Source organism: Erythrolamprus reginae, chromosome 1 (genome assembly GCF_031021105.1).
Source record: "Erythrolamprus reginae isolate rEryReg1 chromosome 1, rEryReg1.hap1, whole genome shotgun sequence".
Taxonomy (NCBI): Eukaryota; Metazoa; Chordata; class Lepidosauria; order Squamata; family Dipsadidae; genus Erythrolamprus; species Erythrolamprus reginae.
In genome coordinates this window covers 220,613,448-220,638,412 of record NC_091950.1, presented here as the reverse complement: position 1 = coordinate 220,638,412, position 24,965 = coordinate 220,613,448, and the positions used below count along the sequence as shown (strand labels likewise).

Genomic DNA, 24,965 nt, shown 5'->3' with positions numbered 1-24,965 from the left:
AGCAGAGTTGGGGTGTCCCGAAGCTCGCGCGCGCCGCCCGCCCGCCCACGCTGTTGCCGGCTCCGCTTCCCAGCTGGGAAGCGGAGGTAGGGTGTCCCGAAGCTCGCGCGCACTGCCCGCCCGCCCACGCTGTTGCCGGCTCTGCTTCCCAGCTGGGAAGCGGAGTTGGGGTGTCCCGAAGCTCGCGCGCGCCGCCCGCCCGCCCACGCTGTTGCCGGCTCCGCTTCCCAGCTGGGAAGCGGAGTTGGGGTGTCCCCAAGCGCGCCGCCGCTGGGGTCTTACCGGGGCAAGAGGGGGAAGACCCAGGGAAGCCTCTGCCCGGCGGGGAAACTCCACCATCTACGCATGCGTGGAAGGGCACGCATGTGCAGATGGTGGAGTTTACTTCCGGGTTGAAAACTAGCGATATAGCCCTTTCGCGATGCTTGAGGACGCGAAACTCGAGGGTTCACTGTAATCCAAAAGCAGTCAGCAAATAATCCAAAAGCAGTCAGCAAATAATCCAAAGACGCTCAGCAAGTAATCCAAATAGGTTAATCCAGGAGTAAATAGTCCAAAGGAAAGGTTGAATAGCTAGTGTTTCAGTTCCTTCTATTTTCCATTTATTTTCTAATTATTGCGTTATTTCATTATTGTGAAAGAAGACAACAAGATGAGAAAAAAGGTAGCAAAGCTGTGTTCCTCCGCTGTCAGAATTTAAGCCCGGAACACTATATTTTTAACGATCTATCAAAAACAAATTCTAATCATCATTACAAATTTCCTTTAGCAATTTAAATTTTCTAAATAGTCATATCAAATTTGAATTATTTTATTAATCCATAAAGTAAAAAAAATATTCTTTAAGTTCCAAAGTTCAAGTTCAAGATAGAAAAAATGAAAGTGAAAAAATTAGATTCGGCTGTTATTTGCGGATGAATCCAAAAAAGGAAAAAACTTTCACCTTCGCCTTATTGAGAAGGAAAAAACTTTCACTTAGAACTTTTGCAGCGATCAAGTCTTCTGGTTTTAAACATGAAACAAAAAGAGGTGTTTTTTTTTAACCTTAAGTCCTTTATCTGGTGTATTCTTTTTCGGTCAGATTAGTTATGATACTTTCACTTCTTGAGCTTTTTCTTGCTTCCCACTGGGTGAGGGGAGAAAGCGCTGGCCGATCCTCCTAGGCAAGGAAGATCGGTTCTCCCGTCTCCGAAGCTGCGGGGCGAACCGCTGCCTCCGGAGTCTCAGCGACGGCTCCACGGGCAGAGGGGAGCCCCCTGTTCTGGGATCGGGCCATCCGAGCCCGATCCGATCGCGATTGCGACCTTCAGAGGGGGTAGAAGGGATCTCAGGGCAGAGCGCTGCCAAAGAGATCCCGCTGCGGTCTCCTCCAGACTAGAAGTCCAATATGCTGGCTCTGTTAAAAAGTGCTATTGTTAACATGTTGTAAGCCGCCCTAAGTCTAAGGAGAAGGGCGGCATTAAAAATGAATAAACAAACAAACAAACAAACAAATAAATTGTGAAGTCACCTGCAAATCAGGACTGAAGCATGAGTGCTAGAGAGAGAGGAAGAAGTACAGGAGCTGGTGAGTGTTTGGCCCATATGACGACCCCCCCAAAAATCAAGATTTATTTATTTATTTATTTTAATCTTTTTATTAAATTTTCATAAAATAGACAAACAGACATACATACATACATTTAACATAAAAAAAGGTGGGGATGTATATTCCCCACTTATCTGAAAGTATAAATTTCAATACAGAAAAAAAAGAAGAAAAAAGAATACATAATTGAGTATATAATTGAACATTAGAAAAAATGATTTGTTAAACTTTTCATTTAAAAAAAGTTCTTCTCTTAATAATTCTTAATACATAACCTAGTTCTACTATATTTCTAAAACCAAACTTTGTTTATCTAACACAACTATAACCAGAAAAAATCTTATCTTTACCAAAACAAATTACACATTTGTATCTTAATAGTCTATTAGTTTTTCTTATTTATCCATATATAAACTTTGTTCCACATTTCATAAAATTTCGTATCTTCTTGATCATTTAAGCGTCTTGTCATCATATCCATCTCAGCGCAGTCTACTATTTTTGTGATGACTTCTTCTTCTTTGGGGATATTTTCCCCTTTCCAATTTTGCACATATATAATCCTAGCCGCAGTTAAAATATGTATAATTAAATATAAAATTTCTTTCTTATAACTCTGATTTGTAATTCCTAATAGATAGAATTCCGGGGTAATTTCTACGTCTTGCTTTACTATTTCTTTTATGATTTTCTCTATCGTCTTCCAATATATTCTAGCTTTACTACATGTCCACCATTGGTGGTAGTAAGATCCTATCTCTTTTTTACATTTCCAACACATCGGGGAAGTTTTGGGGAACATTTTTGCTATCCTATTTGGTGGGAGGTGCCATCTATAAAACATTTTAATTTGATTTTCTTTTAGGGACACTGATTTTGTCATTTTCCAGTTATAAGTCCAAACTTTCTCCCATGTATCTATATCTATTTCTTTTCCAATATTTCTGCACCAGCTTATCATATTATCTTTTAAGGTCAACTCTATGTTTTTATGTGCTATCAAATATTTGTAAGTTTTCCCTATTGTTTTAGTTTGAGTAGTAGTAATTAAATTGCTTAATAAATTTTTATTCTTGTTAAAAATATAGAGCTTGCTATCTTTCTGGTATCTAGATCAAATCTGTGCGTAATGCCACCAATCAATTATTGTCCCTTCCTCTTGTAATTTAATCCTGGGTTTTAATTTCATTTGATCATCTAATAAATCCTTATATCTTATTGTTTTCATGTCTTTTATGGACTTAGGGTGTATTATTGCTTCTAGAGGGGCGACCCATTCAGGGATAGTTAAAAAGTGATTTTTTCTTATGTCTTTCCAAACTTCTAATAAATATTTTCTTAAAGTGTGTCTTTTAAAATATGAGTGATTTTTATCTTTGTCGTACCATATAAAGGCATGCCAACCAAGCAGAAGGTCATATCCTTCTAAATTTAGTGTTCTTTTATCTTCTAAGTTTATCCAATCTCTAATCCACGTTAATGTGGCTGCCTGGTAATATAATTTCCAATTGGGAAGTGCAAATCCTCCCATTTCTTTAATATCTTCTAACATATTTATCTTTATTCTTGCTTTTTTCCCTTGCCATAAATTTTTTTTACCTATATTTGTTAATTCTTTGAAAAAGTTTCCCCCTGGATTTATTGGGATCACCTGAAACAAAAATAAAATTTTGGGCAAAATATTCATCTTGATTGTGGCCACTCTTTCCAAAAAGGATATTTTTAAATTATTCCAAATTTCTAAGTCTTTTTTAATTTCCACCATTAATTTTGTATAATTATCATTTTTTAATGTTATTGTTTTTGCTGTTAGCCATATTCCCAAATATTTAACCTTTTTGACTACTTGTATTCCAGAGATGTGCTCCAATTTGCTTTCTTGTATTTTACTCATATTTTTTGTTATGAATTGAGTTTTACTTTTATTTATTTTTAGACCTGCTACCTTTCCAAATTGTTCTATTGTCTGAATTAATATTGGGACTGTCGTTATCGGGTCTTCAATTATAAAAGTCAAATCGTCTGCAAAGGCTTGGACTTTGTATGCCTCCTTTCCAACAGTCAAACCTTTTATATTTGAATCCGCTCTTATTTTAATTAATAAGGTTTCTAGAGACATAATAAATAATAAAGGTGATATTGGACATCCTTGACGCACTCCTTTATTTATTTCGAATGTATCCAGTTGTTCATTATTTAAAATAATTTTTGTAGTTTGTTTTGAATAAATAGCATCTATTAAGTTTGAAAATTTAGGACCAAATCTCATTTTATTCAGTTGCATTTTTATAAATATCCAATTGACGTTGTCAAAAGCTTTTTGAGCATCTAGAAACATTAACGATAATGTTTTCCCAGGATGTTGCTCATAATATTCTAATGTATTAATAACCATTCTAAGATTATTTTTGATTTGTCTACCTGGTAAAAAACCATTCTGGTCTTGATGTATTATGTCATTTATAACCCTTTTTAGTCTGTTTGCATATATTGCTGTAAATATCTTATAATCTACATTTAGTAATGATATGGGTCTACAGTGATCCCTCGATTAGCACGGTCTCGATTAGTGCGAAACGCTACAACACGGTTTTTCACAAAATATTAATTAAAAAATACTCCACGGTTTTTTTGCTATACCACGGTTTTTCCCACCCGATGACGTCATACGTCATCACCAAGAGTCACTTCTCTGTCTCTTTCTCTTTCTTTCCTGTCACCATGCTTCAATCATTTTCTCATTTCTCTTTTTTTCTCCCCTTTTTTCTATCATTTCTCTCTCTCTTTCTTCCTCTCTCACACTCTCTTCCTCCCTTCTCTCTCCCCCCCCTCCACTTGCCCACGAGAAGAAAAAAAGCAACCTCTGCCGGGCAGCTCCCCTTGTGCCCCCGCTTTGTGCCTGCCTCTTTTGGGGATTTTTTTTTCTTTCCTTTTTTGCGCTGGCGGCGGGAGCTGTTGGGGAGGGCTCTGCCGGGAAGGGCTGTGTCAGCGGCGAGGTGGCCGCGCCGTTATTGTTCCTTCTAAGCTGCTTGTGCGACCACCTTGCACAGAAACATTTGCCCCTTTGCGCCGCCCCACCACCCGTTCCTGCAAGTAGAGGTCGGGTGTGTTACCGGGAGCTGGAGGTGGCGTGGGGCCGGACACTAGGTGCTGGGGAGGACAAAGGACTGAACGTAGCTACTGCCTCTCAGCTGCAGAGCCGAATGGGGGCGGAGGCAACAGCGGAGCCCGGCGCTGGGGCCATGCGAGGCTGTTCATCCAGGGGGGCGTGGACTGGCAAGTCGCCCTCCTTTCTCTCTCTTTCTCTCTCTTATACCACACCGGTAACAGGAGAGAAAGAGAGAGAGCGGAGGGCACCTTGCCGGTCCACGCCCCCCTAGATGAGCGGCTCCGCATGGCCCCAGTGCCGCCCAGGCAAAGGGGAAACCCCAAGATCGCTTGCCGCTTGCCGCTTGCCGTATTGCAGCGAAGGAGGCGAAGCAAGGCTCCAAGCTGCAATACGGCAAGCGGCAAGCGATCTTGGGGTTTCCCCTTTGCCTGGGCGGCGGGAAGACCAAGGGAAGGTTCCTTCAGCCGCCCAACACCTGATCCGCTCCGCAGCGCGGCAGCAGCGAGGAGCCGAAGATGGGGTTTCCCCTTTGCCTTTACCCCATCTTCGGCTCCTCGCTGCTTCCGCGCTGCGGAGCAGATCAGCTGTTGGGCGGCTGAAGGAACCTTCCCTTGGTCTTCCCCGCCGCCCACACGCAAACTCCACCATCTGCGCATGTGCGGCCATGAAAAAAATGGCGCGCATGCGTAGATGGTGTTTTTTACTTCCGCACCACTATAACGCGGAAATCGATTAGCGCGGGAGGTCTTGGAACGTAACCCCCGCGCTAATCGAGAGATCACTGTATAATTTTTGATTTTTTCTATTGCTGTACCCGATTTATGAATTAAGGTTATTAAAGATTCAGACCAAGATTTAGGGATTTTACCATCAAGTCTACATTCATTAAAAATTTCTAACATATTATTTCTTATTGTCTCATTTTCTATTTTATACCATTCTGCCGGTATGGCATCTGGTCCGGAGGCTTTGTTGTTTTTCTGTTTTTTAATTATTGTGAGTTCTTCCATTGTTATTGGTTCTTCCATGTTTGCCTGTTGCTCTTCCGTTAATTGTGGTAAATCAGCATGTTCTAAATATTTAAAAACATCATCTTCACTAATATTTTCTTTTTTATATAATCCTTTGAAAAAAATTTGTACAATCTCTGCTTTCCCTTCCATATCATATTTTATTGTTCCATCTTTATCTTCTAGTTTTTTAATTACTTTTGACTGCCTCTGCTTCCTAAGTTTATATGCAAGCCATCTGCCTGGTTTGTTAGCATGTTCGAAATAATATTGTTTAGCTCTTTTTATTTTTTCCGCTGTTTGGTTCTGTTCCATCAATCTAATTTTATGTTTAGTTACCTCTATTTTTCCTTTTAATTCTTTGTTTTTTACATTTTGTTGTGATAAAGATTCTAGTTGTTTTAATTCATTTATTAATTGCTCGTATTTTTTTCTATTTTCCTTATTATGTTTTGCTGTATAAGATATCGTTAATCCTCTTATGTATGCTTTAGTTGTATCCCATAAGTTTTGTGGAGTAGTGCTTGAGTTTTTATTAATTTTGAAAAATATTTTTAGTTCTTTCTCAATCCAATCCTTATATTTTTTTTCTTTCAATATATTCCTATTCATCTGCCAATTGAAATGTTTTTTATTAGCTCTCATATAGACTACTACAGGGTTGTGATCCGCCCATGTATTAACATCTATTTCTACCTCTTTTATTTGTTCTGCAATTGTTTTTGAAGCCCATACCATGTCTATTCTTGTCCAAATTTTATGGAGGTTAGAATAAAAAGTATATTGTCTTTTGTGAGGGTGTCTTTCCCTCCAAATATCGTTTAATAATAGTTCTGCTTTCATTTTTTGAAAGGTGGTAGGTAGTAAATTCTTTTTTTTCTTTTTACTATCCCCCCCCCCGAGTGATCTAGCTGTCTATTTGTAATAGCATTAAAATCTCCAATTATTAGCATATTTTCAATGTTTAACTCTGCTATTTTTTGATGTAATTTTTTTATAGAAAGTCATTTGGTCAACATTTGGGGCATAAATAGAAACAATAGCAAGAGGTCTAGATTCAATATTAACTTGGACAATCAAAATTCTATCTTCATCGTCTATAAATAATTGTTTGGAATTTATAGAATTCTCAACATACATCACTACTCCTCTTTTTTTTTGATCTGCTAATGCAGCATACATATTTCCAATTTTAGGATTTAATAATAATTTCCGATTGCTTTTTTTAATATGTACTTCTTGTAATAAAACATTTGTTTTCTTTTCTTTGGTTCATTCAGTCCATTTACATTTACTGAGAAATTTTTTAGATCTTTCAGTGTTGTCATTTGTTTTGCTTTTTGGTTTCGCGCTGTGGTTGCTTTCTTCTAGCGTCTTGGTCCTGCTCTTCTTCTTGAGCAGCTGCCCCCATGACTTCCTCCTGTTGTACCGTCAATTCCTTTACTGGTTGCTGTTGTACTGTCCGTTCCTTTACTGGTTGGTCCAGTTGGCATATTCCACTATTTTCAAAAAAATCTCTTGCCTGGTCCAGATTTTCCAATTTGTATCTTTTAGAATGCCAAGTTAATGATAGTCCTCGTGGAATAAGCCAACGAAAAGTTATATTTTCTTTAATCAAGACTCTGGTTAGGAAATGGTAGTCTCTTCTGCTTTCTCTGACACTTCTTGGGACTTGTTTTAATATTTTTATTTCTGTTCCTTTGTGTTGCAGTTTTCCAGTTCTTGCCCAGTGCAGTATATCATCTCTTAAAGTTCTTCTTGTAAACTTGATGTGAATCTCTCTCAGAAGATTGTGGCGACATATGTAGCTATTCGAAATTCTGAAAACTTCATCGATTTCTTTCATTATTTCCATGGGATCTGCCTGGAGGATTCCTCCAATGGTTTCCGCCAAAGTCATATTTAAATCTTCATCTTTTTCTTCTATTATATTTTGAAATCGTAGCCCATACGAAGCACGTTGCATTTCCAACTGAGTGATTGATTCATCATATGTTCTGTATCTTGAATCAGCTCTGTCCTCAAGATAGTCCATTCTTTTTTCCATTTTATCAGTCTTCTCTTCAACTGTTTTGACTCGATCTTCGCTTTCTTTCAAAGTTTGTTGAATCTCCTTCATCTGTGCTTTCATTTCTCCCGTGTCTGCTTTGAGTTCAGCCATCTCTGTTTTGAATTCAGCCATCTCTGTTTTTATGGCTTCTCTTTGCTGAGTTGCATCATCTTTTATGGCTTCTCTTTGTTGAGTTGCATCATCTTGTGATTTAAGCATAAAGTCCTTCATTGCATTCAAAGTCTCTTGTATTGTTGTAAGCGTAGGCTGTTGTGGTTTCTCTTTCTCCTTCTCTTTAGTAAACATGGTTACAGATACAGTCTGGTGTGCCGGAGAAGGGTAGGGTGAACTTTGAGGTGATGAAGCTGCAGCTGCTGTTTGCTTTTTCACTGTTTTAGTATGGGTTGAAGTACTCAACATTTTCCAATTTACAATTCTTATTATTTTATATTTAGTGAAAAGAATCATATAAATTCCAAACCTGTTCAATTGATTTTTCAACAAATTTTCTTTAAAATATCACAATAAAATATAAACTAATAATGTAGCAAAGATATCAATAAAATTGTTAGCAAATTTCACAATAGGTTATCTTGTTTTCTTAATTTAACTGGGCCAAAGAAAGGGCAGACAAAACAATTTAAAAACAATTTAACAAAGGAAAAAGAAGCTGAGATTCAATACAGAGAGGAAAGATAGTAGTAATAAGGAAAGAGAAGTGAAAAATAAATTGTATAACTAAAAAGAAGAAGGAAAGAAGAAAGGAAAAGGAAAACAGAGAAGAAGCAGTCTTTGTAAAAAGAAGGTTTTAATTTCAATAAAGTAGAGCAGGAAACCAAGGATAGTTAGAAATGCATATATTCTAAGTTAATTTTATTTAAAAAGAACGAAGGGAAAAAGGAAAATAAAGAAAAGTTAGAAATTAACACTGTAAAATTTAAGGAGCAAAATGTCAGTGTTATATACCAATATTATATACTTATATTCTTCTTATATAGCCAGTAATCCTTGTAGATGGAAAGTCACATTAGTCCAACGATGTCAAAAGGAAAAAAGAGATTTCAAAGTTATTATATTTTATACAGCCACGGTTTTCCAATTAGAGTCAGGTCGAATTTAAAATTATTAAAATGGAGTCAGTTTTTATTTCGCAGTCCAAGACAAAGCAGGCAGTCTCTCTGCTAGAAATCCAAAAGTACAGCAAGTAATCCAAAGGGAGTAATCCAAAGAGAGTAATCCAAAAACAAACAGTCCAAGAAATGAGTCTTCTTAGCTTTAATGTATCAGTTCATTTTCCTTATCATTTATATTCAAATAGTTAATTTATTTCATTTTGTTGTTTGAAGAAAGAAGAAAGTGAAGCAAAAACGTTCTTAATCACTCCGCTGTCAAAAATTAGAACCCGGAATGCAGTTTCACAAAAGGTTTGAGGATTCCAAATTTTATTCAATTTTATTCAACTTTGCAAATTAAGTCTTTCATGGTATCATATCAAATTTGCATTATGTGGTTAATTTTCCAGAATTTTTAGATGTTCGAAAGTTCAAGTTCAAGGCAAGAAAAACGAAAGTGAAGAAAAGTAGATCCGGCTGTTATTTCGCAGTTGGATATGAGTTTTCTAATAACTTTCACCTTCGCCTTAAGGAAACTTTCACTTGTAACTTTCTCTATATTCCAATGTTCTGTTTGAAAACATGAAACAATAAAATTTTACCTTGAATTTTTCTTGTCTTTTGTATTCTTTTTCGGTCTGAGAGGCTGCAGAAATCCTTACTTTCTTTTAACTTTTTCCTTGCTTCCCGCTGGGTTTGGAGAGATCGCACTGGCCGTACCCTCTTATGGAAGAGGATCGGTTCTCCCTTCTCCGAAGCTGCAGGGCAGACTGCTGTCTCTGGAGCTTCAGCGGCGGCTCCTCGGACAGAGGGGAGCCCCCTGTTCTAGGATCGGGCCATCTGGACCCGATCCGATTGCAATCCACGACCTTCGGAGGGGTGAAAGGAGTCTCGGGGCAGAGCCCTGCCCGGGAGACTCCGCTGTGATCTCAAGCCAGACCGGAAGTCAAAAAAAATATATCAAGATTTAAAGGGGGATAAAGAATTTCAAAATGGAGAAGGCAGGGGAAGGATAATAGAGAAACCAAATTAAAAGGAGCTGGATTTAAAGCCCAATTTTGAGACTGTTTTGCAATAGACTTGGTGGAAATTAAAGTAACTGGACTAATAAAAATTGAAAGTGAGCATAGATGGAAGATAGAGAAACACCTTTTGTAAGGAAGAAATAGATTTGTGATACAGTGGAACCCCGACATAAGAGCTGCTCTACTTAAGAGCAACTCGAGATAAGAGCTGGGAGGGGAGAGATTATTTTTGTTCTACTTACAAGCCCAAATTCGAGATACAAGCGCCAAGGAGCTGTCTCCTGAAGCCAAACGCTAACTTCCGCGTTCGGCTTCAGGAGACAGCTGCGAAGCGGCGCGCGTGTTTTAAAAGGTTGCAACCGGCCTGGGGGGCTCGGGGGGGGGTGCTTGCAGCTTTCTTTCTTGCTCTTTTTCTTTCTCTCTTTTACCTTCCCTTCCTCTATTTCTTCTTTTCTTTCTCCTTCCCACCTTCTTCCCTCCCTCCCTCCTTTCACTCATTCCTCTCTTACTCTTCCTTTTCATAAGTTTCCTTGCTTCCTTCCTCTGTTCCTGTCCCTTCCCCCTTTCTTTCTTTCTTTCTTTCTTTCTTTCTTTCTTTCTCTTTTTCTTTCTCTCTTTTACCTTCCCTTCCTCTATTTCTTCTTTTCTTTCTCCTTCCCACCTTCTTCCCTCCCTCCCTTCACTCATTCCTCTCTTACTCTCCCCTTTCATAAGTTTCCTTGCTTCCTTCCTCTGTTCCTGTCCCTTCCCTCTTTCCTTCCTTCCTTCCCACCCTCCATCCATTCATTCACCCATTCCTCTCTTGATCGCTTAAAGCCGGTCCCTGGTGCAAAAAGGGTTGGGGACCTCTGTCCTACAGGATTGGGTGGCAGAGAAGTTGAACATATGTAAATTTAAAAGTTTAAGAAAGTTTACAAGTTAAGTGAAAGAAACTTCATTATTCATTTATATGTACATGTACATTTCTTCATTAAAAACATGTCTTTCTGCATAATTTAGACTAACTTTGTGAGTTTTTTGAGGGCTGGAACCAATTAAAATTATTTACATTAATTCCTATGGGGAAAAGTCGTTCGAGATAAGAGCTGCTCGACTTAAGAGCCCAGGTCCGGAACAAATTAAACTCGTATCTCGAGGTACCACTGTATTGGAAACAGATAACACCATCTGCTGGTTGGAAGAAATACTACATGAATTGTGGAATTATGTTTTGACCTTATGTGACCTTAGTTAGAAAGATTAGAGCTTCAAAAAATTAAAAAGAAGGTACAATTAGTTATTGCGCCTAAAGGCATATTTTGGATTAATTTGGACTGGATAAAACTTCAATATGGACTTGGTACATAAATGGAGTATTTGTGAACTTGGGGATTGGATTGGAACTTATAAAAGGCTGGGAAAGCAGTTTAATGCTAACAGCCGGAGATTAATTTTAAACTTTTGGAATTGTAACTGTGATCTTGATGATATGGAGGTGAGTGACTATGAAGAGCTGGCTGGATTTTTAAAATATCTTTGTGAAGACTTAAAAAGGTGTTCTGAGGGACTTGGAGATAGAAATTAAATGGAAAAAAACTGGAATACAATTAATATTCCAAAATTACAATAGTAGGAAATGGACCTGGAAAGAATGAAGAACAAGAGGAGAAGAGGTCAGAAGAGAAAAAGCAGATTGATGAGTACACTGGGATTTACAGTGATGAAAAAAAATGATGTTGAAAATGAAGAACAAGCCAATGACTATACAGTGATACCTTGTCTTACAAACTTAATAGGTTCCCGGAGGAGGTTCATAAGCTGAAAAGTTTGTAAGATGAAACAATGTTTCCCATAGGAAACATTGGAAAAGCGATTAATGCGTGCAAGCCCCCCCCCAAAATCGCAAAAACGGGCGCCTTGCTGGGCACCGCCGCTCAGTTGTCACCTTCCGAATGCCGAACCCGAAAAATTCGGCAAAAGTTCGGGTTCAGGTTCGGGAGGCCACCGAGAAGCGCCGTCGCCCGGATGTCACCTTCTGAAACAGCCGGGGGGCTTCTTGGCATTCTCCCGAACACCGAACCCGGATGTTTGGCGTTCGAGAGAACGCCGAGAAGCCCCCCGGCTGTTTTGAAAGGTGACAGCTGAGCAGCAGATGTTCAATGGAAGTCCGGAGGCGGGGCATCCCGGTGGTAGCGGCGGCGGGTTCATAAGGCGAAAAAAGTTCATAAGAAGAGGCAAAAAAAATTCCGAACCCCGGGTTCATATCTCAAAAAGTTCGTATGATGAGGGGTTCGTATCACGAGGTACTACTGTATTGGGATTTATAATGCTTATATTGGGATTTACAGCGACAAAAAAGAAACAAGGGGAGAAAATTGGTATTGGAGGAAATGAGTTAAAGGGGGGGGGACAAGGAGAAGAGATTAAGAAAATCTATGGGGACCAAAATTAAAGATGAAGAATATAAACGTCAAGCCTATGCCAATGATGTTGTTTTCTTTTTAGAAGAACCAATAACTTCAGGATTGGAATTAGTTAGAAAGAAAGAAGAATTTGGGAAATTTGCAGGGTTAAAAATCAATAAATTGATAACAAAGAATATGACAAGACAGGAAGAAGAATTGAATAGATAATTAAATTTACAGATAACTAAAAAGATTAAAAATCTGGTTTCAATTATTACAAACAAATGCTCGACTATTAAAAAAGACAACTATGACAAACTGATGCACCAGACAAATCAAGATCTTGAAATATTGGGAAAACAACAACTCTCTATGCTTGGCAAAATAGCGGCGATAAAAATGAGTATTATCCCTAATTTTTTATACTTGTTTCAAACAGCCCCAATTAGTTTAGATTTAGTTTTATGAAATTTATATGGAATAATAGAAAACCCAGAATTTCATATTTGCAAGGTAGTAAAGATAGAGGCAGCCTAGGACTCCGAGATATGAAGTTATATTATTCCGCAGCCTCCTTAAACTGGATTAAAGATTGGATAAATCTATCTAATAAAAGAATACTGATCCTAGAAGGCCATCACCTGCAAATAGGATTGCACACACATTTATGGAAAGGAGAAAAAACAAACCACTTTTAATCAATACCTAATAGGGAAGTCTCTTTTAAAAACGTGGCAAGAAATAAAAAAGAAAATTTATTTAAAAGTACCAAAATGGTTATCCACTATGGAGGCCATAATATACCCCAATTTAACTGACCCCACCAAAACACTGAAATATAAAGACATCTTACATCCAAAGGATGAATTAAAAAGTAGTTGATTTGGGGGGGAAATTGAACATTAAATGGTGATAGGCCCAGGAGACAAAATTAGATCTAGAAGAGGCAACACTTGTTAAATGATTGCTCCATACAACCAGTTCAAAGCAATCCTGTGGATCTCTTGGTCTCTCAAGAGGAGGAATTGAAAAGGATAAAATGGAATAGAGATATCTAGAATGCTGCTGACAGAATATGAGCAAACTTTACTCAATGCAAGTAAGAGCTGCTATTAAAGCCTACCATGTGGCAAATTGGGTAGTGAAATCTAAATATTTCGCCATACTATATGTGTCTACAGATGATCACCCAATGGCCCTCTATCCTCCTGGGAAGGAGCCAATTAATCTATTGTTTAATCTGACTACAGGAAATTCCTCCTTACTTCCTGGTTGGATCTCTGTCTGACAAGCTTCCAGTTTCTTGTTCTGCCCTCAGGTGGTATGGAGAATAAATTGTTGCCATTGTCCCTATGAGAGCACTTCAAATATTGGAAGACTGCTATCAGGTCTCCCCTAACCAGGGATGGGCAACTGGCTTCCACAGGTGGAAATGAAGCTGCACATGCAGCTTCAGCTGACCGGAGACAGTCACTTCCGGGATTACCAGTTTTTTCGCCAGGCAGCAGAAGCCGTCTGCCCTACTTGAACCTTCCTGATGTCAGGAGGCAGAAGTAGCAGCAGTGGTGGCAAAGGCACTTGTGCCCTGAATTGGAGAGAACAAAAGCTTCCAAGCGGGGGGGACGGACGACAAGCAAAGCAGCGAGGGCAGACCATTGCTTGCAAAGCTGGAGGGACTCCCTTGTTTGCAGCGCGAAGCCCAACTTTGCAATCCTTCCCCTCAACACACTCTCCCCATTTTGGAGCTGATGGAAACAATTGCCCCACGCAGGGGGGAAGGTGAAGGAAGGAACCAGTCTACCTGCCACAGCCTCCTCTTACCCGCTTCAACCCTCGACTACTTGGGGCAATTGTTTCCATTGGCTCCGAAATGGGGGGACTGTGCTGAGGGGAAGGGGTGGCAAACCCCTTGCAGCCAGTTCTGGATCATGGGCATGTTGGAGGGAAAGGGGGTGGGGGAGAGACGCACCACCAGGCACTCGGCTCCAGCCCATCTCGCCTTTTTGCCCTTCGCCCAGCTCTCCTGGGAAGAGCGCTCGCCTTTACTGGCATTCTTTAGGCTGAAGCATTTCATCAGCAGGCAGGCCGAGACGGGGTGGCGGCGAAAAGACACTTGGCTACTCTCTCGCCTTTTGGCCCTTTGGCCGGCCCTCCTTGGGCAGCTCCCGCCCCACCTCAGCCCGCCTGCTGATGAAGTGCCTCAGCCCGAAGTACACCAGTGAAGGTGAGCACTTTTCCCAGGGTGCCCAAGGAGAGTCGGCCAAAAGTTTGAAAAGGTGAGAGAGCAGCCAAGTACCTGGCAGCTGCTGCTCAAGGTTGCGAAGTGTGATGCACACCATGGAGCTGAGGCACAGCTTTCACTTTACTTAGGGGAGGCCCTCTTCTCGTGGCCAAAAATAGGACCACCTTCTTTCTTGGCTGGTGGCAGCAGTTGTGTGTGGGTACTCCATGGGAGGAGGAGGAGAGAAGCAAGCAGGCGAGGAGGAGGATCTCTCTCCACCCACACCAATGTTCCCTTGAGGGGAAGAAATCGGGCTTTGCATCTGCCAGGCGACAGCCAAAGAAAGGAGAAAAAAGCCGGCTTGATGTGGAGGAAACAAAGCGAGGGAAAACACCAAAGGGCGGCATGCACCTGTGTGTGGGTGCATTTTAATAAAAAACCCAGTTGGCTTAGGTTTGTGTGGCCTGCCATTTCATTGCACAGGCTGGCGGGGAACTGCTGCAAAAACAAATGGACGCCATGGACCTTAATGTGCAGCCTGTTATTTTATCAACCAAGCGTATCTGCAAATGGCCACGTTCAAACAAACCCAAGGTGGCAAAATGAAAATGCTTCTTGTCTTCTTTCCCATTCTTAACATGCAATAGTTGGGTTTTGAGGCAAGCTGAATCCATGCTACTGTATTTTGAAAACCTATTTATAGGAACCGGTGTAGGAAGATAGAAAGCAAGGAAACTGCGTCTCTCTCCCCCACCCCACCCTTTCCTTCCAACACGCCCTGGATCCAGATCTGTCTGCAAAAGAAAAGGGGGGTGGGGAAGAGATGCGCTGCCAGGTACTTGGCTGTTCTCTCTCCTTTTCACCTTTCTATAAATATTTGTACAGGAAAGAAAAGAAAAGAAAAGAAAAGAAAGAAAGAAAGAAAGAAAGAAAGAAAGAAAGAAAGAAAGAAAGAAAGAGATGCTAGGAAGGCAGACAGACAGACAGGGGGCGAAGGAAAGGGGCGGCAGGTTTTTGCCGTTCCTTGAGTGCAACAAATCTGGAGGCTGACACGCCCACTGGCCTGGAGCTGCCGGGGAGTCACCCGGCCAGAGGGGTAGGAATTTGCATACGAGGGTGGCTAAATGGATGGAGGGATGGCGTGCGTGCGCCAAAAATGCTGGGGGAGATTCCCACCTTTGGTTTTCCTGGTTGTTGGGTGTTGTCGACGTGGAGAGCAACAGGTTGTACGCATGTAAAGTAGCGGAAGATGCTAAGCCGGAGACGACCCTCGCATCTTGTGGAGTGGATCCGGATGCAGCGACTTTGGAGAGTGGTCTTATTGTTTGTAGGTTTGAGCTGCAAAGTGAGGGGTTGTGATAAAAGAGAGCCCGTTGATATCCCAAGCATCCATCGTTTCGCCGCCACAATAGGGGCATGTACTCTTTTGATTTCCAAGAGGTGGTTCGGAGGTGTTGTTGAAGCCTAGATAGAATAAAACCCTGATTGCTTGGCTCTTCTAAATTATCCAGGATTAGTGGAAAGATCCGGTCAAGTAGGCAATAGAGCTCTTTGGTGAAATGATACCCTTTGATTTAGATATAGGTGTAGGTATATAGAGCTTTGTGGATATACTGTCTCCGAACTTGAACCTTGTATATAGATAACAGACAGAAAGAAAGGAAAGAGAGAAAGATGTTAGGAAGGAAGAAAGACAGAGGCAGAAATAAAGAAAGATGCTAGGAAGGAAGGAAGGAAGGAAGGAAGATAGGAAGGAAGGAAGGAAGGAAAATAGACAGACAGATGGAAAGAAAGATGTTAAGAAGGAAGAAAGACAGATGGAAAAAGAAAGATGGTAGGCAGGCAGGCAGAAAGACAGAAAAAGACGGTAGGAAGGAAGAGAGACAGACAGAAAGAAAGATAATAGTTAGGTAGGAAGAAAGACAGACAAAAAAGGAGGGAGAAAAGAAGGAAAGAAGGAAGGAAGGAGAGAGAAAAGTAGAAAGAAAGGAAGACTTATGACCCCAATTGAGCCCAAAATTTTGGTTGCTAAGCAAGAGCATTGTTAACTGAGATTCACCATGTTTTACTCAACCCATGACATTTCCTAGCTCTAACAGTGATGTGCAAGCTAGGGAAGTACATCTGAAGGCATGTGCAATGTTCTAGTTATGATTAAATGTGTGGCAGAAAGTGGACTCTGGGTGTGTTTTTCCTATCACAGTAATTGAGATTGAATGTGTATAATTTTAGAAGAGCTCTGTGTGTGTATGTGTGTGTGTGTGTACATACACATACAGTTTATATAGTAGATAATGTATATTTTTGTGTATATATATATTTTCTCTATATATAAAATTAAATAGTATATTTGGGATGTTCAGTCAGGTCCCACAGAGTTGGCCTTCTCTGGGTCCTGTCGACTAAACAATGTCGTCTGGCGGGACCCAGGGGAAGAGCCTTCTCTGTGGAGGCCCCGACCCTCTGGAACCAGCTCCCCCCGGAGATTAGGATCGCCCCCACCCTCCTTGCCTTTCGTAAACTCCTTAAAACCCACCTCTGTCATTAGGCATGGGGGAACTGAGACATCTCCCCCAGGCCTATATAGTTTATGTATGGTATGTTGTGTATATGTTTATTAAATTATGGGTTTTTAGATATTTTTAAATATTAGATTTGTTATTGTACATTGTTTTTATTATTGCTGTGGGGCACCCCGAGTCTGCGGAGAGGGGCGGCATACAAATCTAATAAATGAAATGAAATAGTAAATAAATAGGGAAATTGTATCTCTTTGAGGCAAGGAGAGGCCAGGCACCCTAACTCTAACCCTTGATGTGAATGACAGTCAAGTTGGCCACCTTTAAGACAATCACATGATCGGCAAGCCACTTCCATCGGGTCACATTGCCAGCAGGCCACTCCTACCCAGTCACATGGTTGACAAGTCACTCCCACCCGGTCACATGGACATTAAGCCACACCCACAAAATAAGCCATGCCCACAGAGTGGTAGTAAATTTTTTTTACTGCCTTTACTGCCCCTAACACCCCCCCTTTTTTTTGGTTAGCCTAAACATATCAATCGAGTTCCCTTAATCATACAAGATCAGCTTTGTGGCTCTTCTCTGCACAAATTCTAAGGTCTCAACATTTTATTTTATTTTTGTTATAATAGTGACCAGAACTGGATGCAGTATTCCAAATGTGGATCACTTCCTGTGATCTTGATGTTATTGATCTGTTGTTGTACTTAGAACTCCATTGAGGATTTTTGGCAGTTTTTTGAAGATTGAAAACACATCAATTCTTTTCTGGTCATCTGTCAGTTCCCTCATGCTCCAGGACCTATGAAAGATTTCATTCTTGGTTTTGAGATTACCTCTTCCAGCTCTGGGATATAAACCATCTGATCCAGGAGATTTGAACACAGAGAGGTATTCTCCTATCAAATCCTTGCCTATTTTGATGCTGCTTTTGATAGGCTGGACTATTTTTCTTTTTGTGAAGACAGATGCAAAGAAGGAATTAATAGTTCTGCTTCCTCCTTGCTGTCCATCACATTCTTGCCATCTTTCCCCACTATAGGTAATCCTTGACTTACAACCATTCTTTTAGTGTGTCAGGCCAAAGCCACCATTTGGAATTAGAGACTTTGGCCTGCCACAGTAGAATAGTATCATGGTTACTGGGAGATAGTCGCATGAGAGGGAAAATTACTAGCCACAAATTCCTTTTTTGAAGTTCAAGGTCATCCTTTGTTCTGCACATCCTTTGTTCTTGTAAGGAGGAGGTCGATGGAATCCCTGCAACTGGACTGGTCCTCATGATGAACCTGTGGCTTTGGGGATGAGTTATGAACCTTAACTTGGGTGGAGTACTGGAAGGAAATTAGTATCGAGATGGCAACAGTGTAACCAGCATGGCTCTGTTAATAAATTGAACGTTGCATGAGAGATTTAGACTGGAATCTGATTTATTTCTCAGATGCTATTTGGGATGCTGACATAGTGACTGTTTGAAGTTATAAAGGCACTGAAAAAAGTGACTTATAAATGTTTTTCACAAGACTGTTGCAGCATCCCCATGGCTACATGATTAGAATTCAGCCATCCCATCCCTATTATTGTCCAGTATAGCTTATCTTCTGGTTCAGGGTTTAGATTCGGCCCAAGGGTGCGTAGATTGGCCAGTAGAGCTGGTGCGGATATAGCATAGGACTGGCCCACAGTGCCTTTGCTAGTGAAAATGTTTTTGGCATGGATGACCTCCTGCAGCACTGTGCCAGCCAAATAGGAGCGTAGGGGGCTCTAGAGCTGGGGTGGGCAATTAATTTTGCCATGGGGCCGCATGAGAAATTGGGATGGTTTTAGAGGGCCGGACTAATATAATTAACTCAGTTCTACCCAATACTGTATAATTTCCCCCCTCCCTTTCTCTTCCCCTTTCATTTCCTTCCTTTCTTTTTCACATTTCATTTCTTTCCTCCTTCCCTTTTCTCCCCTCCCCTTCCTTCCCTCCTCTTTCTTTCATTTTCTTTCGTTCTTTTCCTTCCCTTCCCTCCCCTCCCCTCTCCTTTCCTTTCCCATTCCATTCCATTCCTTTACTCCTTTCCTTTTCTTTTCTAAGTGGAAGTTTCATATTTTTTTGTAAATCATTCTGATTGTGGAAAAATGAAATATAAATTATTTTAATAAATAAGGAATGTCCTGTTATATTGCCAGCACACCTAAAGATGCGGTCCCAAAACTTTGCAACTTTAAAACTTGTGGACTTCAGCTCCCAGAATTCAACTCCCAGCTATGCTGGCTGGAGAATTCTGGGAATTAAAGTCCACAAGTCTTAAAGTTGCCAAGTTTGAAGACTTCTGTTACAGGGCTTCTAATAAAAAAGAAAAACTTTTGTAGTATTATTTATCTTTCCCTCCCTCCCCCCTCTCTTTCTCTTCCCTCTCCCCCCCCCTCTCTTTTCCCACTCTCTTTTTCCCCTTTCCAAATCTTTTTCCTGAGTGGCTTTTAACAAGCTTCCCCACCCCCCTCTGGCTTTTGCAAACTCTGATCTTTTTTCCTGCGTGGCTTTTGCCTTGGAGAACAAGCTGCCTGCAGGTCTCTCTCTCTCTCTCTCTCTCTCTCTCTCTTTCACACACACACACACACTGCCCAAAACCATGCAGGGAAACTTACCGGGTGTTCCAAGCCGCTCCCAACTCTTTCTCCTGTGTGGCTTTCGCCTTGGAGAACAAGCTGCCTGCAGGTCTCTCTCTCTCTTTCTCTCTCTCTCTCTCAAGCAGGTCCAATAATCTCCAGCCTGCATTTAAGCTGCCGGCTGCTAGGTAAAACCGAGACTCACAGATAGCTGGCGGGCCAGTTACAGATACTGGGCGGGCCTGCTCTACAGGCTTCTCCTGGCCTGTTACAGCCCGAAATGGAGCCTCCAAAACTCTGTTCGGCCCTCTCCATAATGTGTCTGCTTTGCTAGCAACCTGGATTCCACTTACTCCTCCCTATCCTAACCCAACTCATGGCTGTAACTGTACTTACTTTTTGAAGAGCTTCAGAAGAGAATGACCCATATGGCAGAGAACCACAGTATTCTATTCAGAAGCACGTGAAGCTGTAAGAACTTGAGATGTAAGGAAAATAGCTTTCCCCATCAGAATAAAAGACCGGCTTCTCTGCCATGACGGCCTGCAGGCTTAGTTTGGCTCAATCTGGCAGCTTGCTGTTGACTGGCTAGTTTGAATGAGCAGCTTCAGGGATTGGGGTGTGGCAGCCAATCAACAAGGGGCTTGTAGTTCAGCTCGATGAGACAAAGGTTGTACAGTAGAACCCCGACTTACGAGACTAATTGGTTCCGGAAGGAGGCTCGTAAGTTGGAACGCTCGTATGACGAAACATTGTTTCCCATAGGAAACAATGTAAAGTCAATTAATCCGTGCAACAACAAAAAAAAACCGCTGCCGCCGAACGCGGAAGTTAGCGTTCGGCTTCAGGAGACAGCTGCGAAGCGGCGCGCGTGTTTTAAAATGTGGCAGCCGGCCTGGGGGGCTCGGGGGCTTCCCCCCGAGCCCCCCAGGCCGGCTGCCACGTTTTAAAACACGCGCGCCGCTTCGCAGCTGTCTCCTGAAGCCGAACGCGGAAGTTAGCGTTCGGCTTCAGGAGACAGCTGCGAAGCGGCGCGCGTGTTTTAAAAGGTTGCAGCCGGCCTGGGGGGCTTGCCAGCACCCCCCCGAGCCCCCCAGGCCAGCTGCAACCTTTTAAAACACGCGGGATACGAGCGCCAAGGAGCTGTCTCCTGAAGCCGAACGCGGAAGTTAGCGTTCGGCTTCAGGAGACAGCTCCTTGGCGCTCGTATCCCGAATGTGAGCTCGGGAGGCGAACAAAAATGTCGCTCCCCTCCCAGCTCTTATCTCGAGTAGCTCGTAAGTAGAGCTGCTCGTATGTCGAGGTTCCACTGTACTACTTTATTTTTGTAATTTGTTTTTATTTTCCTCCACATCAAAAACATAATCACATATACCTTCAACACAAATCAATATGCATATATTGTTACTTAAAAACAATAGTACAATAAGCCGCCCCAAGTCCTTGGAGAGGGATGGCATATAAACCTGATAAACAAATAAATAAATAAACAAATCTAAGTTACATTCTAATTTTAATTTTATTATTCAATCCATCTCAATCTTTGCTCTCTCCACTTTCCTCTTTCTATCTCAGGTGGCTCTTCCACCTCTAGTATCTACTTTCTTACACATTCTTTTCCATTTCCTACTACCATCTCCTCCTCCTTCCTTTTTCCTTCTCCTTCCTCTTCCTTCCTTCTCTACCTCCCCTTTTATTCTCTCTGTTCTCGCCTTCTTTCTTACTTCCTCTTACACCCTTTAAATCCTTCCCTGAGTGGATAGGGAGCCATAGCAGAGGGATGAAAGTGCCACATGCAGCTCCAGAGCTGCAGGTTGCAAACCCCTGGATACCCTGTGCAGATGTTCCTGTACATCTGTACCACATCCTGCAAGGTATGTGGTTTTGTTGTTCAATTCATGCTATTCCTGTCTGTACCTTACATCTTATCACTATGTGTTGGACTGTCTCTGAGGTATGTATAGTCTGTACCTTGCAGACCTCTTTTTCATATATAAACTATACAGATAGTCCTTGATTTACAACAGTTCATTTAGTGACTGTTCAAAGTTACAATAACACTGAAAAAGTGGCTTATAACCATTTTTCACATTTATGACCCTTGCAGCATTCCCATTGTCACATGATTTACATTCACATGCTTGACAACTGGTTCATATTTATAACAGATGTAATGTCCTAGGGTCTTGTGATCCTTTTTTGTGATAAGCAAAAGTCAATGGGGAGGACAGATTCACTTAATCATATTACTAATTTAAAAATAGCACCGATTCATTTTAAAACTGTGGCAAGAAAAATTGTAAAATGGGGCAAAATTCACTTAACATATTTCTCACTTAGCAACATAAATTCTGACCTCACTTTTTGTCATAAGTTGAGGAATAGCTAGCTATATATCAAGATGCCTGATGGCACAGTGGTTAGAATGCTATATTACAAGCTAACTCTGTCTGAAGTTTGATCCTGACAGGTTTAGAAGTTGACTCAGCCTTCCATCCTTCTGAGATCAGTAAAATGAGGACCCAGATTGTTGGGGGCAATATGCTAACTTGGTAAACTGCTCAGAGAGTGCCGTAAAGCACTATGTAGTGGTATATAAATCCAAATACTATTTCTATATTCATGTAAGTATATCTAAATTTTATATAGAGACAGATAAAATCCAAAACGCGAAGAATTGATGTTGCGATAGTTAAATTTAGCTGTCATGGACTTGAGGGGTGGGACCTAACAATTTTAGAGAATTAAAAGCTAAAACATTTACTTCTGAAAGTGGAAGAAATCAGATTCCCTCACTTGTATTGCAAGACCCAGCATTTTATCATTTGAATTTCCAAATTGTATTACAAAAAAATCTGAAAAAACATATTTATCATATTATTACCTCATCAGGGGCTCCACTGCCTGGGAAGAAGTTTCCATCATCATAGCGATGCAGTGAAATATAAAGGACATTAGGATCACTGTAGAAAGCTTGCTGCGTACCATTTCCATGATGTACATCCTTAAATGACAGACATTACAATACATCAGACGTATTACTTACAAGTGGCTCTTAAGATGGATCAATTATGGAAGTAAACAATCCAATTATATGTAGCATGGTATGCTTTGGATTGCATCTCAGAATATGTTGTGATTTTAAATTAACCATACTCTTCCCACATCAACGGTACAGTTTTAAAATTGTCATAAATCGTTGTGCTAATGACATCCCAGAAATTGTAATGTACAATTTGGAGTTGACTATCTCATATGAGTAAAGCTCATAACTTGGTGTTTGTTTATTATTTATAACAGTTATTGGCTGCCCATTTAACTTATCCTAAGGTAAGAGACTTACAATCTTAAAAATAAAAACTGTACAAAGATAAAAGCCTAAATAAGACACAAACACAAATTAAAAGATAGGGAGCATGGGAGCAGAATAGAGGAAAGGTAGGGTAATCGATCAATCACCTCCACTATGATATTCCCCTGTTGGAGCCCCAAGCAAATGACAAAGCTATATCTTTAGGATCTTACTGAAGGCGGGAGGATTTTATTCATTCATTCATTCATTCATTCATTAGATTTGTATGCCGCCCTTCTCTGTAGACTCGGGGCGGCTCACAACAATAATAAAAACAATGTACAACAAATCTAATATTTAAAAATATCTAAAAACCCCTTATTTAAAAAAGCAAGACATACACACAAACATACCATGCATAAACTATATAGGCCTGGGAGAGATGTCTCAATTCCGCCATGCCTGACAGCAAAGGTGGGTTTTAAGGAGTTTACGAAAGGCAAGGAGGGTGGGGGCAATCCTAATCTCCGGGGGGAGCTGGTTCCAGAGGGTTGGGGCCGCCACAGAGAAGGCTCTTCCCCTGCGTCCCGCCAGACGACATTGTTTAGTCGATGGGACCCGGCGAAGGCCAACTCTGTGGGAACTAACTGGTCGCTGGGATTCGTGCGGCAGAAGGCGGTCCCAGAGATATTCTGGTCCGATGCAATGAAGGGCTTTTTAGGTCATAACCAACAGTTTGAATTGTGTCCAGAAACTGATCAGCAACCAATGCAGACTGCGGAGTGTTGGTGTAACATGGGCATACCTAGGGAAGCCCATGATTGCTCTCGCATCTGCATTTTGCATGATCTGAAGTTTCCGAACACTTTTTCAAAGATAGCCCCATGTAGGGAGCGTTACAGTAATCGAACCTCGAGGTGATGAGGGCATGAGTGACTGTGAGCAGTGACTCCCGGTCCAGATAGGGCCGCAACTGGTGCACCAGGCGAACCTGGGCAAACGCCCCCCCTCACCAAAGCTGAAAGATGGTTCTCTAATGTAAGCTGTGGATCGAGGAGGATGCCCAAGTTGCGGACCCTCTCTGAGGGGGTCAATAATTCCCCCCCAGGGTAATGAATGGACAGATGGAATTGTCTAAGTAAACAAAAAAATCCAACTCGAAGAACTTTCTCACAAGTACAGTTTCTACCAATAGGTGGTAACCATACCGTCTTAAATCTCTTACTATTGTTTTTTTCCCCAGCTTTTCAACTTTTAAATCCAAATAGTATATATATATAAAAAAATACTACGTTTTTACAAATTCACCAATATTCTTCCAAGATGATTTTTAGACGTTAACTTCTAGTTCCATTCGAAATTAAAAACAGCAATTATAGTATCCATTTAGCCATCTCCCCAATTTCTTGAACTCCTTTTCCTGTAATCCATAAACAAAAAGTAACAAAAAGATTTTTCCCTCCAGCAGCAACGCTCAAATTAACAGTCAATTCTCCTCGCCACAACTCCAGCACAAAAACTTACATCCCCTTTTCTTTTCCAGATGACTTCCAATTCTTCAAGCAACTCTTTCTAGCACGCAGTCTCCTTGGCTAATGGCGGCTAGCTAATGGTTGAGGCTCCAGGTCTGGAGATTTGTTTACATTGTCACACTGTTATTATTGTTGTGAGCCGCCCCGAGTCTTCAGAGAGGGGCGGCATACAAATCTAATAAATTATTATTATTATTAATTATTAAGGGGTTCATAAGATGTCAAAGTGTGAATTTCACCAAAGCAAAATTGACTATTTGGGATACTGCATTTCCAACAAAGGGATACAAATGGATCCTGAAAAAGTGCAAGCAGCTCTCCCCATCACTAACTTGAAGATAAAGTGGGAGGGAAAACTCAAACTGTAGAAATGGACAATGGAATGCCAAGTGGCATTCAAAAACTCAAGTGGCTGTTTGCAGCAGAGCCAATGCGAAAATATCCTGACCCAAATGCTCCTTTGGTTCTTCCAGCAGATATTAGTAATATGGTGATGGGGGCAGTGCTGCTGCAGAAAAA

General features: G+C 41.0%; 1 protein-coding gene across 6 annotated transcripts in view; it reads right to left on the bottom strand.

Annotated features, from left to right (window-relative positions):
• Nucleotides 1-24,965, bottom strand: part of LOC139156524 (histone deacetylase 4) — an 815,291-nt gene that overhangs the window by 114,922 nt on the left and 675,404 nt on the right. For all 6 annotated transcript variants that reach the window (XR_011557327.1, XM_070732257.1, XM_070732259.1 and 3 more), the window contains one exon: nucleotides 22,507-22,626. Coding sequence is in view for 5 of the 6 variants with exons in the window: in XM_070732257.1 (XP_070588358.1) it covers nucleotides 22,507-22,626 (120 nt within the window). In the remaining variant the exon portion in view is untranslated. The remainder of the gene's footprint in view (nucleotides 1-22,506; nucleotides 22,627-24,965) is intronic.